This window comes from Arvicola amphibius, chromosome 5 (genome assembly GCF_903992535.2).
Source record: "Arvicola amphibius chromosome 5, mArvAmp1.2, whole genome shotgun sequence".
Lineage (NCBI taxonomy): Eukaryota > Metazoa > Chordata > Mammalia > Rodentia > Cricetidae > Arvicola > Arvicola amphibius.
Genome location: NC_052051.1, coordinates 3,511,808 through 3,528,640, shown reverse-complemented (window position 1 = coordinate 3,528,640; position 16,833 = coordinate 3,511,808). Strand labels below are relative to the sequence as shown.

General features: G+C 38.8%; 1 protein-coding gene across 1 annotated transcript in view; it reads right to left on the bottom strand.

Moving 5' to 3' along the window:
- Sycp2 (synaptonemal complex protein 2) overlaps positions 1 to 10,638 on the bottom strand; it is a 62,501-nt gene extending 51,863 nt beyond the window's left edge. The window contains exons 1-11 of the mRNA XM_038331063.1: positions 10,594 to 10,638; positions 7,916 to 7,977; positions 6,995 to 7,138; positions 6,045 to 6,173; positions 5,231 to 5,335; positions 4,973 to 4,997; positions 2,019 to 2,104; positions 1,445 to 1,530; positions 1,165 to 1,199; positions 390 to 532; positions 253 to 305 (exon numbers count right to left, since the gene is read on the bottom strand). Of these exons, the coding sequence (XP_038186991.1) occupies positions 253 to 305; positions 390 to 532; positions 1,165 to 1,199; positions 1,445 to 1,530; positions 2,019 to 2,104; positions 4,973 to 4,997; positions 5,231 to 5,335; positions 6,045 to 6,173; positions 6,995 to 7,138; positions 7,916 to 7,939 (830 nt within the window). The 5' untranslated portion in view covers positions 7,940 to 7,977; positions 10,594 to 10,638. The remainder of the gene's footprint in view (positions 1 to 252; positions 306 to 389; positions 533 to 1,164; positions 1,200 to 1,444; positions 1,531 to 2,018; positions 2,105 to 4,972; positions 4,998 to 5,230; positions 5,336 to 6,044; positions 6,174 to 6,994; positions 7,139 to 7,915; positions 7,978 to 10,593) is intronic.
- Between the last annotated feature and the right edge of the window lie 6,195 nt (positions 10,639 to 16,833).

The window sequence follows — 16,833 nt, the reverse complement described above, 5'->3', positions numbered from 1 at the left end:
TCTGAAGTAGAGTAAACCAAATTTGGGCACTCAGTTATTAATATGAATTAGATAAAATGCATTTTTTCCTTCCAAGAACAAAGCCAAATAAAGCCTTCAGAAGAGTATTTCAGGTTAGCAGTGTGCTAACCTACTGTATGTTTTATACTGTCTTGAATAAATTTTCACAGTGCAATAAAAATTTTAACATCTATAATTGGGCTCAGCTCTATTTCCTTACTAACAAATAGCTATGAGCTGTATCCAGCTTACCTTCTTTTATCACCAAGCATGCCATTTACCAAGTTGAGAAATATCCTGCAATCCTAGTTTTCAAAAAAGAAAAATGATTTTAAAAATCAAAATTACACAAAAAATCTTTACTAAACTTGCTATTTTATGCTACTTACTGTTTCGAATTCACAGTCTCTAATTCCTTTAAATGCATTAGCAATAAAATCCATTGAAAACCACTGACATGCTAGTTCTCGTCTCCTTTTTTCAGTAGTCATTCTACACAAAGCTTCCACAATGCCTACCTGCAATTCATAATCTTAAAAAGATTGTTAGTTAATGTAGAGGTCAAAACTCTAAAAGTTGAGCTTATGAAACTTGATTTCATAAGGAACAAAAACCAAAAGAAAAAATATTTAATTTACTAAATTATTCATTTTTATAAATAAAAGTTAATTTTTAAAAGTCAAAGAAACCCCTAAATTTTCTAAGACTCTACCATGTCATTATAATTATAAATTGAAAAACAATTCAAACAACATACAAAATTCTTGTTATGTTTACACTTATCCCAGGGTACATTTTAAAGCCATACTTTATATAATCAATCAAAATTTACTCACAGGAACCTAATGAAAACTTAAGTTCTTTGAAGTAAATATATTGTTTAAAAACTGCCTATCAACAACAAAAATAATGGACATTATAATTTCAATATGTGTCATTTAGGAAAATTTTAGCACAAGTAATTCTAATAAATTGATCACAACTAAAACTAGGCAAGATTATATTAATCTAATTTTTGTTGTCATGATAAATTATTTGTTCCAAGACATGTCTTTATTTTTATGAATCTAATATTTTTCCTTTGGTTTACATAAACAAATTATAATTAAAGGTATTTAATTCATAAATTTGAAATGATTTCAAATTTTGGAAAGAGATACTTACCTCCTACATATAAAATCCTCTCTCCCATATTACTCCTATGAATTAAAATAAGAAATTATATACTGAAGTAATATTAGATAGTAAGCCTATTATGTTTTGGTAAAAAACATTTAAAATCTAGAACAGACTAGTATAACTGACTTTAGGAGAAAACATAAGTGCTATATTATATCAAAAATTATAAAACTGTCAGTTATCTAATTAAAACTCGTGGTTACCATGTTTCTTACAACTGTTAAACTGAACAATTGATCAAAACAAGCTATTAAAAAATTATTACATGAGAGTTAGTATTTCTTGATTAGAAAGTATTTTGTTGGCATCTTGAGGTATTCTGTCAAGCATCAAATTCATTTTTTTTAAAGCCTAGAAGAGAAAAAAAAACATAACTTTGTTTTCCAAGAAGCATTTGGAGAAATAGGTATATGTACTCAGAAGTTTAGGGTTTCTCTTAATTGTGCTGTCTAAGTAGGGAATATGCATCTAGGTGAGGGAGGGAAAGGACTTCCAGTCTAGTGCGGGCTGTCTCCCTTACTGAAGCTTTCACACCCACTGTGAAATAACACAATCACTATTCTAAGATCTAAGGGGGGGTATGTTCTTATGGTTACGCATATGCATGTACACATACAGGACTACATGCTACTCTGGCATTTACACACTAAAGTTTAGGTTCTCACATTAATGATATACATATGTAAATCCAGTTTTGGGTTTTTAATGAATATTATCAGGCAATGAATTATTCAGACAACAGAAATAAATCCAATGAAATAAATTTAAGAAACTTAGTCTAAGTTGCTATTTCATTTTATCATTTACTTTCTCATTTTTAGGTGTTAAAAGATAGTTACCTCTTGCTGAACGCAAACATTCACTCTTGAATCAATAACAAGGGCACAGATGCGAGCTATGAAACTTTCCAATACTTGGTTTTTACCTGAATAAAAATGATAAATTATTGACAGATGTTAATCTTAAATCAATTTAACAGTCACTCGCTATCTCAAGTGTTTATGAAAAACCGACTCATTAACTTTCAGTCATACCACAAGCATTTTATAAGAGAAATCAACATTTATCTCTCAAGAATCTCTAAGTGTCTTGAGGGTTTGGGATTTTTTTTGTTTTTATTTTTGTGGCTGTTGTTAAACCCTCAACTTTTAGTTATTTGCTGTTGATACCTGCTGGGAAATCGGGTTTTTTTTTTTTCCTCTCAATGGAATGTTACCTGGTATTATCAACCACACTGCAAGCAAATCCCAAGACCAGGAGCCTTGTTTTATTTTGGACCTCATGTTTTATTTTGTTAAGGAGGCACCTTTTGTTTTCTATCATTACTTTTTCATTTTTTGGTTTGTTTTTTTCTTGGGGGAGGATGGATGGAGAGAAAGAAAACAAAGAAAGAAATGAATAAAGTTGAGTGGACAGGGAAGTGGGGAAGATCTGGGAGGAATTGATGAATGGGAAAACATTGAGATATAGTACATGAAAAATAATTTTAAATAATTTAAAACCATCTTTTGAAAATAGGTTAGCAATACTAAATATATTCAGAGGAATTTGCTAATGCCACTTTATAACATATTTGAAAAGTTTTAGAAATGGGAATACCACAAAAGCAAAATTACAGCTTTTCCATGTAACCATACTCAACTCAAATGAAAAGCTATATGATTTCCTTTACAATATGAGTGGGGATCAGTTTACAATGTTAGCACTCTTAGGATCATTCTTTTCTGAAAATTTAAATTGTTATGCTAATTTAAAAACACAATCAATGCAAAGGTAGAATTATTAAACCATTAATGTGCTTAACATATTTTGCCTCTGAGAATAATAAATATGTGTGTAAGTGATTCACCAGCCTTAGTTACCAATCATGAGGAAGTCTCCAGGGACAAGAAATAAGTAACCTGGACCTGGTCACTTAGCATAATATACTTGTGATCTATAAATAAAAGTTGGCAAGCTGTAACATATTCATTCTTTTACCAATGAAAATTTTATTTCATTAGAACAAAAGCTGACTATGTAAAACAAATGAAAAAAAGTCATTTAAAAAGTTTTAAAGATTAAAATAGCTTTCGTTTGCCCCAGCTTAAAAAAAAAAAAGCTGACAAACTATAACTTACAAATCCAACTCTGCTCATTTGTAAGGCAGAACTAACTTTTTCAGCAGGCTCTTTTTGGAAACCATCTGCATCTACCCCATAAACTGGAACAGGACCACCAAAGGTGAGCTTCACTCACTCTGAACTTAGTCTGTTAGCTATGTATATTTTATCTACTTGCCAACCGCACAGCAGACAAATGTCCCAGCACTGGCAAACTATCGTTTTCATACTAAAAACCAAACTAAAAATTAATCTCAACAAGAGCCATCTTCAACTTTATTACAAACTTTTGTTAGAATTGAAAATGTTGGTTAATGAATTTAACTTCCAATTATAACCTAAGTTATCCATGCTCTACAATATATTGTGCCCTGTGAGACTGGTTTACTAGCAATTAGCAGCACTGGATTCCACTTTGAGGTCAAGGATGAGTCTACACCTGGTGGACAGATAAACACCACCATCCTTCCAGTGACACCCATAAGGTACATACAACTTCTTCCCCAAAGCAGAAAGAGTGGCACTCTATAAATTTATTCAAGTACATTGAGACTGTAGAAGTATATATCCTATCAGGAAAACCAGGCCTGAGAACTTAGTGGCCAAGGTAGACAGAAGAAAGGGTATAATTCTTTCATTTATACTCTAATGAACTTATGACGATCCAGAAAATCTGACACATAGGAAAAACATTACATGTTTGTCAATGTTTCTGATATAGTGAACACATGAAAATCCCTAAATCAGGCATTTTGAGCACATGCCTGTAATCCCAGCATTCATTAGGTGGCAGCAAGAGATCAGGGTCTCAAAACTCTCAGCTACATAAGAAGGAGTGGCCTGGGCTATGTGAGATCCTGTCTCAAAAAAGTGTGTGTGTATAATACTTATATTATATATATATATATATACAACTTATATTATACACACACACATATACATATAAAACAAAATGCCCTCTGCATATTTGTGAAGGAATAGAGATCTGATATTTGTGTGTGTGTGTGTGTGTGTGTGTACATACATACATATATCCATTTCTATACAAATATGCAGCAGGCATTTTTTCCAAGTTCCAACTTGTAGTCCAGTAATAATTTTGGACATTGATTTTAGTGTGAAGTACAGCTGCTATATTCCAAGCCCATTTATTGTGGCTGAGGAGATTCTACATCACCTTCAGTGGGAGTAATGACTTTATTGTAATGCAGACATTCTAAAGAGCAGACACTGCACCAAGTATCAGAATTCAACTAATACTTCATGTGATGGACATTTTTAATTAAATATTCCTTAACTGATAGATTTTCTTGAAGATAAGGCCAAATACAGATCTTTTCTATAAGATATATATAAAATTATAAACATATCAATTTTTAAAACAAAATCTTTGATCCCTAAATTGCAAAATATTGTTTTCTGCCTTATTAGCAAATCCACAATACAAAAACATTCTCAATTGTACCCATAAATAAATTTTGGAATTTGTTTTCTTATATGAAATACCTACCTAATGTCTGCACTTATTTCTCTTGGCCTACAAAGTCTAAAATTTTACTACCTGGTCCTTTATACAGAAAACATTCGATTCTTTAATTAGATCATAAGTTCCTAGGACAGTATTATGGGTATTAAAATAATTATACTAAAAGTTCCCAGTAAGTTGTTTTTATGGAAATAAGATATTTTACCTTCATCGTTGATGTCATATACAACCTAAAAAAAGTAAATATTTATAATTTACTATTATAAAAGCTATTAAAATAAAAATTTTAATTCATAGCATAACTAACTTTATTAATAAATTATTTAATACTAGTCAGTTTAAATACTTTATATGCTCTGAACAGATTAGTACAAGTCACTAGCCAATCTACTAATGATTCTTAAACCAAAACAAATAGCTTTCTAATAAATTCATGATCTTTAACAATCAATATCACTTTTACCATCAAAAGATCAAATAAGTCTTCTATCATATTCGTAACAGCTTCATCTTTTGATTGTCCTTGGCTCAGAATAACCTCCTTGGATTTTTCAAACCAGGAAACCATGTAAAGATGAATACATATATTAGTTATTTTGAATTCCATTTTAACAAATTTTATGTCCTTGTATTTGTTTAGTCGTTAGACCAAGAATAAAATGACATTAAAAATAAAAACTCCAGTATTGTTGAATCAAAGAAATTTTATATTTTAAAATGTCTTGTATTTTTTTTAACTTACTCTATTTCCTCACCGTTTAAAACAGGATTGAACTTAATATTAATTCTATTACAACGACCCTTACACTTCCCTCTTTAAATTTTTAATACAGATACACTTGTTGTAATCAGCTAAAACTATCAAGACAGTTTATATTATTTGGGTATTTTTAAAATTAGTTTACCTTATTTGATTCAAATATGAGTACATAACATGTCAGAGGTACTAATCAATGTGCTGTTATATATCAGTGAAAATACAAATATTAGTGTCTTATATTTTAGTGTGGGGGGGTCAAATAGTTAACAACCTAAATGACTTAGTCTTTAGAAAATGATCCAAATAAAGGCCCATTAGCATCAAATTCACATAGTTGTCAAGAAACCTGTGCAGTTTCGTTCTGACCTTTATCCTTATAACATATATCCACAACATAAAAATATTTATTCTCGACAGTTCTATTTAAAGTTCCTAATTTTACTTTCAGCAGTTTGGACTATTTATTTAAACAGTACCTTTATCATTATCAGATTTCCTTCTATGACTATGTACTTATCTTTTGTACTAATCCTTGCTTTATCATGGTTAGAAGTCCAGCTTGTCCCAATATAAAGATATTCTTGCTGCATCTCCCAACAGATACGAAGATGTTTGAAACAGTTGGAATATTCTTTTTGTTAAGTTCCTAAAACAAAAAGTATTTAAGTGCAGCAGTTTAAATACAACGTAGTATGGGACAGACACTGTTCCTGGAACCGCATCAGTTTACAATCCTCAATTCTAAGGGAGCCGCTCTTATCTTTACAGTGGAAATGATGAAGAGACTGGCTTCCTAAAGCCACTTGTCCCAAACCACCCCACTAAGGGAAAATGGTGAGCACTCCTCTGCAGGACTCAAACCCTGTGGAAACACCTGTCCCTCCCATTTTAAAGAATGTAACTCAAGACTGACTTTGAGACAAGGTCTTACTCTATAGCTGAGACAGGCCTGAAACTTGTGGTATTCCTCCTGCCTCAGCATCCCACGCGCTAGATTACAGGCATGAGCTACCATAATTATGTTAGAAATTCTTATTCAACCAATGATTTATCACCAATCTTAAGATACTTGGAACCAATTTGTAGTTACCTTTTCTTAATCTAAATAAATTTCAGAAGAAATGTTAAATCAAATCCAAGTTCTTGGATTATTTTGTGTTAGCTTTATTTTTTAAATTACCAAGCACTGCATACCACCAGAAATATCCCAATAGGTTTTTGTAAAACCTTTCCCTTCAGAATAATAGAACATAGATTCTTATAAATTTTACTTTAGAAACAATTTCAGCGTGTTGATATGCCTCAAATAATAAATGGTGAGAGAAAACAACATCTAAACTCTAAGCAAACTTGTCCAAGGTTTTTCTCTGTTCTATTTTTCTAAATGCAGTACTTCCTAGAAACTAAAATCATATGTAATTATTTATGTAATAATTTTAAGAGCCATTAAAAAGAATGAGTATTTACCCTGCATATTAAGTCATCCAACTTGTGGAGGAATTGTTTGCTACATTTAATCTTCACATCTTCATAAATATCAGTTTGTACAAGTAACATCAAAGGTTTGAAGTCATTTTTTCTCAAGGCATCATCAATACACTTCTCCAGCTGCTGGAGAGAGAGAGTTAACAGCACAGACATTCCAACAAATTTAGTCTCTTCATGTAACTGAGTCACCAAAGATGATTTTTGAATGAAATTAATCAGCTCATAAAATAGCTCTTTAAAGAAGCCTATTACTATTCAAAGTAACTAAATTAGAAATGTTCTTTAGTAACAATTTCAGAAAGAAAATATTAAAGTTTCCAATTTATAGTTACATCTTCACTGACTCAAAAACTAAACAAAAATCAAAACATTATAGCAACTATACTTAAAACAGGAAACATCCTAGCATACATTAGTACAAACTTTGTAATATTTAAAAATAAAACTGCATCAAGATGAATTTACCCTTCTAAAATTTACATCCATTAATTCAACCTACGTATTACCGTAACCAACTTTTATCAAACGCGCTATCCCCACTATTACAGTCCAGCATTCAGACTGCATTCTGTTCACTAAACAGACTTAGTGATAAGATACACGTATATAAAATGTAAGAATCACACAATTTAAAACTTTAATCTGTCTAGGTATAATACATTAATCAGTGAATGACTATTTTCAATACTGAAAGCACATAAAGAATCAATACCTTTTGTATTTTATGCTATTACTACACTTTAAAGTATTTTTAAAAAAGATACAGTATTTAAATTACTCTTCAATATGTCATAAAACATTTAGTTTGTCATTACTAAAGATACAGCAACAGAAAGATGTTAAGTACACCAAGTTATTTTAGTGACTAAAGTGATTGCTTGTTGTCTAGGGACTACATACTTGGAGGTTTGGTCTCACAGGCATTTTTACTTCATTTAAGAACAGCAGGAGAGGACAGACACCTATGAAAGAGAACATCTTATGTACCTTATTATCTACCACATAGAACAGTTTCTTAAAAGTCCTTTCTAGATATTTGTCATATACTTTATATATCTTGCACAAATGTGTTTAGTTTTTGTTCCTAAGACATAGATTAAAATAATTTTGAAGAACTGATAAATCAATGAGGAAATTAACATGAAAGTAGAAAAGATTAAGAACAATTCATTCAGAAAAGGAGAAACTTAAAACCCCAAGTGACTAAGAAAAAGATGTTACCTCTATAACAGAATTTCTAATTAAAAGATAACCAACAGCAACACTCACTGGGCTGGCAAAAACTAAAAAGCCTAATAATGTGGAAAACAGGAAATGATGGGTATCAATAATATCTCTACTTTTTTCAAAGTGCAAACAGAAAAAAAATTGTGTTTCATAATATGCAGTTCCATGTCTAGTTTTATAGAAACATAGAGGTCTAAAACAGTACTGAATTTTTACTGCACTACTGCCTCTAATGGCAGGAACCCTGCCTTTGTTGGTGTGGTGGGGAGAAAGCGGACAAATAAATGTAATGTGCACAGGATGCAACTCAACACTTAAATGTGTAATTTAATCAACTTGTCTTTATCTCAGAATGAGGCTCATCTCAAAACAGGGTAAAAAACAGAAGTCAAGCGAGACATATATGATCTCTCTAGAGTGTGAAAATTTTAAACTACACACAAGAGCAAGCTATATTCTGTGAAGAACATCTGTGTATATGTTAAAAATAAAAAAGGTGGAAGGATTCAAATGCCGGGTCTATGGGTGCGGGCTATTTATACCAATAGTGAGAAACAAGGAGGAATCTGGATAAAACCGACAAAACAAAGATTAAAAAGGGTTTTGGGAAGGACAGAAGCTTCCTGTATATGAGCCATCCTCTTCTCTTTGTTCCTGAAAATATTCATTTTATTCTCAAGCTCCTTTATCCGAGATCATAAGATTTTTCTTTTTAATGAAGTCTCTTTTATCTTAAATTACTTCCATCAAAAATTTTTGTTGGAGCCGGGCGGTGGTGGCACACGCCTTTAATCCCAGCACTCGGGAGGCAGAGGCAGGCGGATCTCTGTGAGTTCGAGGCCAGCCTGGTCTACAAGAGCTAGTTCCAGGACAGGCTCTAAAGCTGCAGAGAAACCCTGTCTCGAAAAACCAAAAAAAAAAAAAAAAAAAAAAAAAAAACACAAAAAACTTTGTTGGTAGCAGTTAGCTAGCAAGCAACTATTACAATATTTCTCATTACTATAAAAGAGTAATATGTACTCAAAATGTCAGTTACTAAGACATTTGAAGGGTAATATAGAAGGTCAATAGTGAATTCTAAGAAAAATTCAATATACAAGAAAATATTTTAAAATACATGTTTTTATGAAACATTAAATGTATTTTGAACATAACTATTGTTTCAATCCTAATGAATGTCAAAAAGTGGTTAAAGCCGGGCGGTGGTGGCGCACGCCTTTAATCCCAGCACTCGGGAGGCAGAGGCAGGCGGATCTCTGTGAGTTCGAGGCCAGCCTGGTCTACAAGAGCTAGTTCCAGGACAGGCTCTAAAAAAGCTGCAGAGAAACCCTGTCTCGAAAAACCAAAAAAAGAAAAAAAAAAAAGAAAAAAAAAGTGGTTAAGACAGTGATTGTTAGAAAATGAGAATATATAAAATGTACTAATTTATAATTAAGTAGGTCTTTATTACTTATCCAAAATCACTAACCCACCATCAAATATTCATAATGCATACATTAAGTTAGAGCAGGTATTTTGGCAATAGTTATAAAAAATACCACTACATCCCCCTTTCCATTTTACTGCAGTTAAAATGAAATTCAAGACTGAAACATTTCATTTACACCTTGAAAATGTGACTGAAAACTATTAGTTAAAATATATTGTAGGGATCTGGTGAACTCTGTTTCCTGGGGGCCAGCAGCCGTCAGCAGCCGGGTCGCGTCTCACGAACAATTCAAACAGTGCGGGTTTTCCCAAAAGCGCGGGACACACACGGCACAGAATTAGGTCGAGAAGACCTGTGATGCTAGCCAGACGGTCCTGTTTTCTAGCCGCATTATTTGGAAAGAAGCCAACCAAGGAAATTTTAATTAGTGTCTACCTAGGTGGATTTTCGTTTTAAGACGTTCCACTCCCTGCGTCACTGAAAGAAGGGCTGACGGCCTCAGAGCTAAACCCGTTCTAAGGGAAAGCTCAGCAAAAAATGCTCAGCATATCCGCCACCGAGAAGGGCGGCGAATGGTTAAAAGACCTTTAGGAGCCCCGTGTGTGAGCGCGGAGGGTGGGGTCCCCCGGCAGGGCAGGTCTGGCGCTCGCCTGGCGCGCGTGGCGGCCACGCGTGGGCGGTGGCCCGTGCCCTCTGAGAGGACTCCGCGTGGCCGGCCGAGGCCGCGGAAGGCCCACGGGAGTCACGGAGACCCCGCCTGGGCCCCGGCCCGAGCCCCGCCATGGCGCACGCTGGGGCCTCCCACTCCCGGCCCGGCCATGGCCCAAGCGGGCCTCGCGCCTCAGCGGCTCCTCCTCCGTGTACCGTGGCCGCCGTGGCCGCCCCACCGCTCCGCCCGCCCGCCCCCGGGGCCCCAGCACACCCCAGCCTGGCGGCCGCCTCCTCTGTCTCCTCCGCGGGCTCCGGACAGACGGACGTCGAGTGTGAGCGACCGCGCTCCTCCTCAGCCTCCTCAGCGCCAACGGAAAGCGGGAACCGCTCGTCCAATCAGCGCCACCCAACCTGGCCACGCCCCTTACCCGCGTGGTGTTTCCTGGAGGAGCTGCGTGCTTTCCATCCCAGATGACCTCTGACCTGTCTGCTACAGGTCCCCGGAAGGGACGGTGCTGCGGGGCCGCCCGCCGGCAGGGGGCGCTGTTCTGTGGCGCCATGCGGGCCCTGGTCTGGCCTGCCTGGTGAGAAAACACAGGCCTTTAGGAGAGAGGACCTGCAGGCGGTGCGGGCTCCACCACTCCTCGACGAAGCCATCCTTATGCCTCTGTGTTCCAACCATAGGGGCAGTGCTGTGGCTCCTCCATTTTCTCTGTGCCCTAAATATATGGTGTCCCCGTCCATTTGCCAAGGTGCACTGGCATGCATGCCGCGCTGCCCACTTCAGCTTTGCATCTATCCCCAGGATGGACAAAAGGGATTTAGTCAGCCCTTGGGTTATCCTGCGTCCCAGTGGAAGCCGTAGAGGCTTCGCATAAGGAGAGTTAAAAGTGGATGGTACCAAATCAGAGGTTTAAAATGTCATTTTCAGTAACAGTTTGACTTGCTATCTAAAAAAGCAATACTTGGTTTTTTGTTTTTGTTTTTGTTTTAATCAGATGATTGGGCTAGGGTGAAGTTCAGCCGTGGTCAGGGTGCAGCAGACCCAGGTTTCGGTGGTGTTTTCTTAACTTGTCCTGGGGGATGAGATCGCATGTCTACTCTCCCCAGATAGGGCTCCAATGACAGACAAAACACTGGGTTCCACCCTCATCTAGCTTAGATAGCAGAATTTACTGGGCCTACTTACAGGAGGCAAGCGATCTCGAAGCAGCAGGATCACCGAGCAGCGTAAGCCTAGTATGCACGATTAATGACGACTTCCCCATAGTTGCACCAGCAGAGAAGCACTAATGTGATAATCCTCTACCCTTATAAACTCTAGCGCTGCCCAAGCCCACGAGGCCACGCGCAATTAGAGCAGAACTGCACACAGCTGGAGAGAGGCGTGTAAAGGGCGTGGCTGGAATCTCAGGTGGACGCCCTGTGATCCACCTCACCCAATTCTATGAAGGAATGCCAGTAGCCAAAAGGTCAATCTTTCTTTTAACAGTTACTCTCATGAAAGCGATGGCTGACCTGCTCAGAGGGTAGCCTTCCACAAGAGGCTGGAACACATGATTCTGACTTAAGTGTGCTTTGGGAAGCCCTTGGAAAATAAACACAACAACAACATCTAAACCCCTGAGGACCAAAACAGTGCAAATCACACAGAATATTACAGTGTTTCTAACTTTAGCTTGGCGAGAATCACAGACATCGTTACAACTTTGTGCATTGTTAATTGAATTTTGAGCAAGTTCCTCCTGGAACCCAGGGCTTCATGCACTCCAGAAAAGTCATCTAACATTGATTTATACTTCCAACCCTCTTTGTACATTCTGACACAGCTTCTAAGTTGCCCAGGTGTGCAGCTTGAACTAGAGATTCTCCTGTCCCAGCTTCCCAAGTGGCTGGGATTACAGGTACAGGGAGATCCTAATTTAAAAAATAAAAGCAACATATGCAGTTGACTGGCTTTTATTGGGAAAATCTAGATATTTAGTTTCTAATGCTTTTTTTTTTTTTTTTTTTTTTTTTGGTTTTTTGAGACAGGGTTTCTCTGTGGCTTTGGAGCCTGTCCTGGAACTAGCTCTTGTAGACCAGGCTGACCTCGAACTCACAGGGATCCGTCTGCCTCTGCCTCCCAAGTGCTGGGATTAAAGGCATGCGCCACCACCGCTTGCCTCTAATGCTTTTTGAATTAGTTACACACATAAGTACTAAGAGTATATAATACAAAATGTAAGATGGGAGTGTGCCAACCTCATGACCTGAGCCTTGCACCATGACCGTCACACTCCGCTTTCTTGTAATAGACTTACCATCTTCCATGATGCAATCTAGTGGTTTCCCAACCAGCAGCTTGTTAGTAGAGACACAAACGTGTCTTTAAACAGTGACATGAAGAAACAGAGCTTATCACTCCTCTTCTGAGGTTTTTGTCAACTCATCACGAACCTAGACATCTGGGAAGAGGGAATCTCAATTGAGAAAATGCCTTCATAAGATTGTCCTTTAGGCCAGTCTGTGGGCTAATTGTCTTAAATAACAATTGATGTGGGAGGTCACTGTGGGTAGTACCAGCCCAGAACAGATGGTCCCGGGGTATATAAGCAGGCTCAGCAAGCCATGGGGAGCAAGCAAGTAAGCAGTACTCTCCCGTTGTTGTAAAGAGGCCGCTAGTTGTTCCCGGATGCTCAGCCTCCAAATAATCACACAGGAAATATATTAATTAAATCACTGCTTGGCCCATCAGCTCTAGCTTCTTACTGGCTAACTCTTACATATTAATTTAACCCATCTCCATTAATTTGTGTATCACCACGTGGCAGTGGCTTACCATCTAAAGTTCTGGCATCTAACTCTGGTGTGGCTACATGGCTTCTTTCTAACTCTTCCTTCTGTTTCCCAGGATTCGGTTTAATTTTCCCTGCCTACCTCTATTCCCTGTGCAAGCCCAAGACAGTTTCTTTATTAACCAACGGTATTCACAGCATACAGAGGGGAATCCCGCATCACTCCTTGGCTTTTGCTTCAGTTCCTGCCGTGACTTCTTGTCCTGACTTCCTTCAGTGATGGACTTAGATGCAGGAGTCCAAAAGGAAAAACCCCTTTTCCTCCTGGAGTGTCTTTTGGTCATGGCATTTTTCTCACAGTAACAGAAAAGTAAGACAACTCATTTATTCTTACCCAAACTGGGTTTCATTGAAAGATTTTAGACTGTGATGTTTGAAAGAAAACCTTATTAGTCATCAAAATTTGGTTTCTGGTCACGTATGTTCTCTGCGGTGCCAGAGGTTAGACCTCTGGTCTCGTGTGTCAGCCGAGCTAAGAACATTTCCTAGCCCTTTTCAGGTAAGTTTAACAAGCGTTTATCAGAAACAGGTTGTGGGCCAGATGAGGTTCTCCCTGCAGGAGCAGCATGGGGCTGGATAGTTGGTGGTTTGCGGACTCTGAGGCCGGCTGGCTGTGGGAGAGCTGAAATTCACCTCTCCAAGCCTCTTTTCAGCTAAGAAAACAGAGGTGTCAGCCAGGCAGCACGACTGATTCATTCCAAACACACCAAGAATCTAGCGTCTTGGCCAGCCGAATGCCAGGTTGTTTTTTTCCTCCCTCCTTAATGTATGTAAGACTTTGTACTTAGCTGTAAGTCCTAGTGCAGGCCAGGATCCACAGGAGTCACAGGGGAATAAAAGGAAAACACAATTATCACAGCCCCTGAACTCTAGCCCCATAGGGTAAGAGGTTTTGGTTTTATAACACACACTATTGTGGAGAAGTATCCCCCAAGCGAAATGACTGCCATTCTCTTGAGTTTGGCTGGGCCTGCTTGCCGACAGTGACCACAGCTGGGATTGTTGACTGTTGACCACTCTTCTGAGGGGGAGGGGGAGTCAGAAAGGGTGATAGGATCTTCACCTGAGAGCAGCCAGCCACCCCTCCCAACCAGCTGCATTCAATTCTGCCCCAATTGCAACGGCTTCTGTGTCTCTGGGAAGGGCTAGGGAAATAGTTCTCGATCTGTGGATCATGACCCCCACAGAGGTCACACATCGGATAGCCTGCATATCAGTTATTTACACTATGATTCATAACAGTATCAAAATTAGTTACAAAGTAGAAATGAGATAATTTTATCACTGGGGTTACAACATGAGGAACTCTATTAAAGGGTTACAGCATTAGGAACCACTGGGCTAGAGTGTAAGGGTGGGGAAGGATTATGGGAGAACACTATCTGCATAGACTTAGGGGCATCTTCATCACTGCTGGATGTCCCAGTTTGGCTGTTTTAAGGTCACCCATGCCCCTGCCATAGCCTTTACCCGTTGCTCCAAAATAAGCCCTGTGAACTCATTGACTCCCCAGAATAAACTCTGGTAAAATTGTACCTTGCCTTTTTATTGCGATAGGAGGAGGGGTGGACTTTAAGTCTCCCCAGGGAAGGCATTTTAGCAACACATATACAACTCTGCTACGGATACTGGAGTGGTCCAGTACTCATCCATGTCCAGGGAAGGATGAGACGTCCGTGTGAAATGATCCAAACAGCAAGACGCTCCAAAACGTTGTCTTCGGAATGATACACACCAGCTTAACAAAGGGACAGTTTTGCATGTATACTTTTAATATTTAGGCTTGGATAAAATAATTTTAAGTGACAGGCAGTTAAATACATTTGGGCAGACAGCCCTACGAGTGCACGATCCACACAGTTTTAACATCTCAACAGTCTCAGTGTGCCTTAGGGTCAGGAAGTTCACTCTGAATTGTCTTACACAGCTTTTATTTATTTTTCAATCAAGCATAATTGTCTTTAAGCTTTCGATTTCAAATTGTTGGTAGTCTTAAAAGGCACCTTGAGGTTCTCTGGACTCTGATGATATATCATTTACTTTTCTGTAACCAGACCCTTTGGACAAATGATTGGCTTTCTCATGCACTGTGAAACTCTCTACTGCTTTGAAGCAACAGAACTCCTACAGTTCTAACTTTTACCCGAAGAGCCTGAACCATTATCTTACATTCTGGACAGAAGCCAAGGACAGAGCAGCCTTGACCCCTCGGGGTTTTCTGACCTAATTGGACAGTTGTTAAGCGGCAGGAAATGCCTCTGGGCTCTTCTCACTCTCAGTGTCAAGGCAGTGCAGAGTCCTAACAGCCAAAGGCTGTGTCACGTCATCTGGTGTTTTCATTCAAAACTCGCCTGAGACCAGAAAGTACCAGGGAAAGCCAACACTGTTCTGGAATTTTAAAAGACAGAATTTTCAAGTATCAAAACCAAGGAGGTTAAAGGGTAAAAATGCATCTTTTCCATGCTGGTTAAACAAACATCAACAATGAACCGGTGACAGGCGTCACCAAATCCATCACAGGACTTACACTGTCTCAAAAGTCACATCTGGGGAGGTCTTGCCCACCTCAGATGGTTTTGCCTCAATTCTAGCGCCTGCTATCAGAGAGGCCACAGCTCAGCACCAAGATTTGCCAGCCCCTCCATGGGGGTTTTAAGCAGCAGGGACATCCTGCAAGGAACAGTGAGTGGTCCGGACCAAGTTGGAGGTTTCTGGTTGTTGTTTTGAAAACATTTAACATTTTAAAACTGGGAAATAAGCCCATAAAAAAGTTAGCAACTTTCCTAACTGAAGGCACAGGGAATAAAGTGGCAGGTAGCTGAGAAGCCCGACAGAACAACACGATTTAAAACCCGTGAGGTGTATAAAAATCTGGGAATTGCTTTTCCTCCAGTGCCCTGGCTATTTCTGAAAAGACCATCCAGGCTCACTTAAAAGTCATGAAGGCTGGACTCTTCCCATGCTTAGAAGTAAAAAGTCATCTCTTTCGTGGAAAAGGTCACTGGGAAGGGTACTCCTGTCTGAATCCCTGTGGCCACTTAAAAACGGAAATAACTTAAGGCAAGCTCTTCTCAGAGGTTCAGGTAGTTTCAAACAAACTGAATATGGCCTGTTAACGTGCAGACCCAGCACCAGACCGAAAGACAAGCACATGAACAGGTCGTCCCAATGAAGCACTGTTCGGGCCACACAGCACTGCTGGAACCCTTTCAGTCCCCTCCTTCCCAGCTGTTGGTGGGGCAGGCATCGCCTAACCAGGGCAGCCTCGAAGCCCAGAAATGGCTGTGTGATGACAGATGAGCTATAAGTTTCTCGACTATTAATAGTTCCCACCGTTGGAAGGCTATGAACACTGGCAAGCAGGCATGGTCTCAGATTTTTACCGTCCCAGGGCAGAAATGCCTCGAGGGACCACAATGTAGGCCACACTATGTAGGTGCAAACAGACAACAGTCCTGCTTTAGGCTTACTGAATCTGGAGTATTCCTGAGAAGGCATCGACTATGGGTGCAAGGCTAACTTCACAATAATAAATAACAGCGACTTGTGTTTAGACGCATCGAGAAGACATGCAAAAGGCCCTCCTTGCAAAACACCTACCTGGGTCCTCCTGAAATTAAGGACCACAATCCCATGCGTCTGCCCTCCCCCCCCCCCCCCCATGCACTACTAAG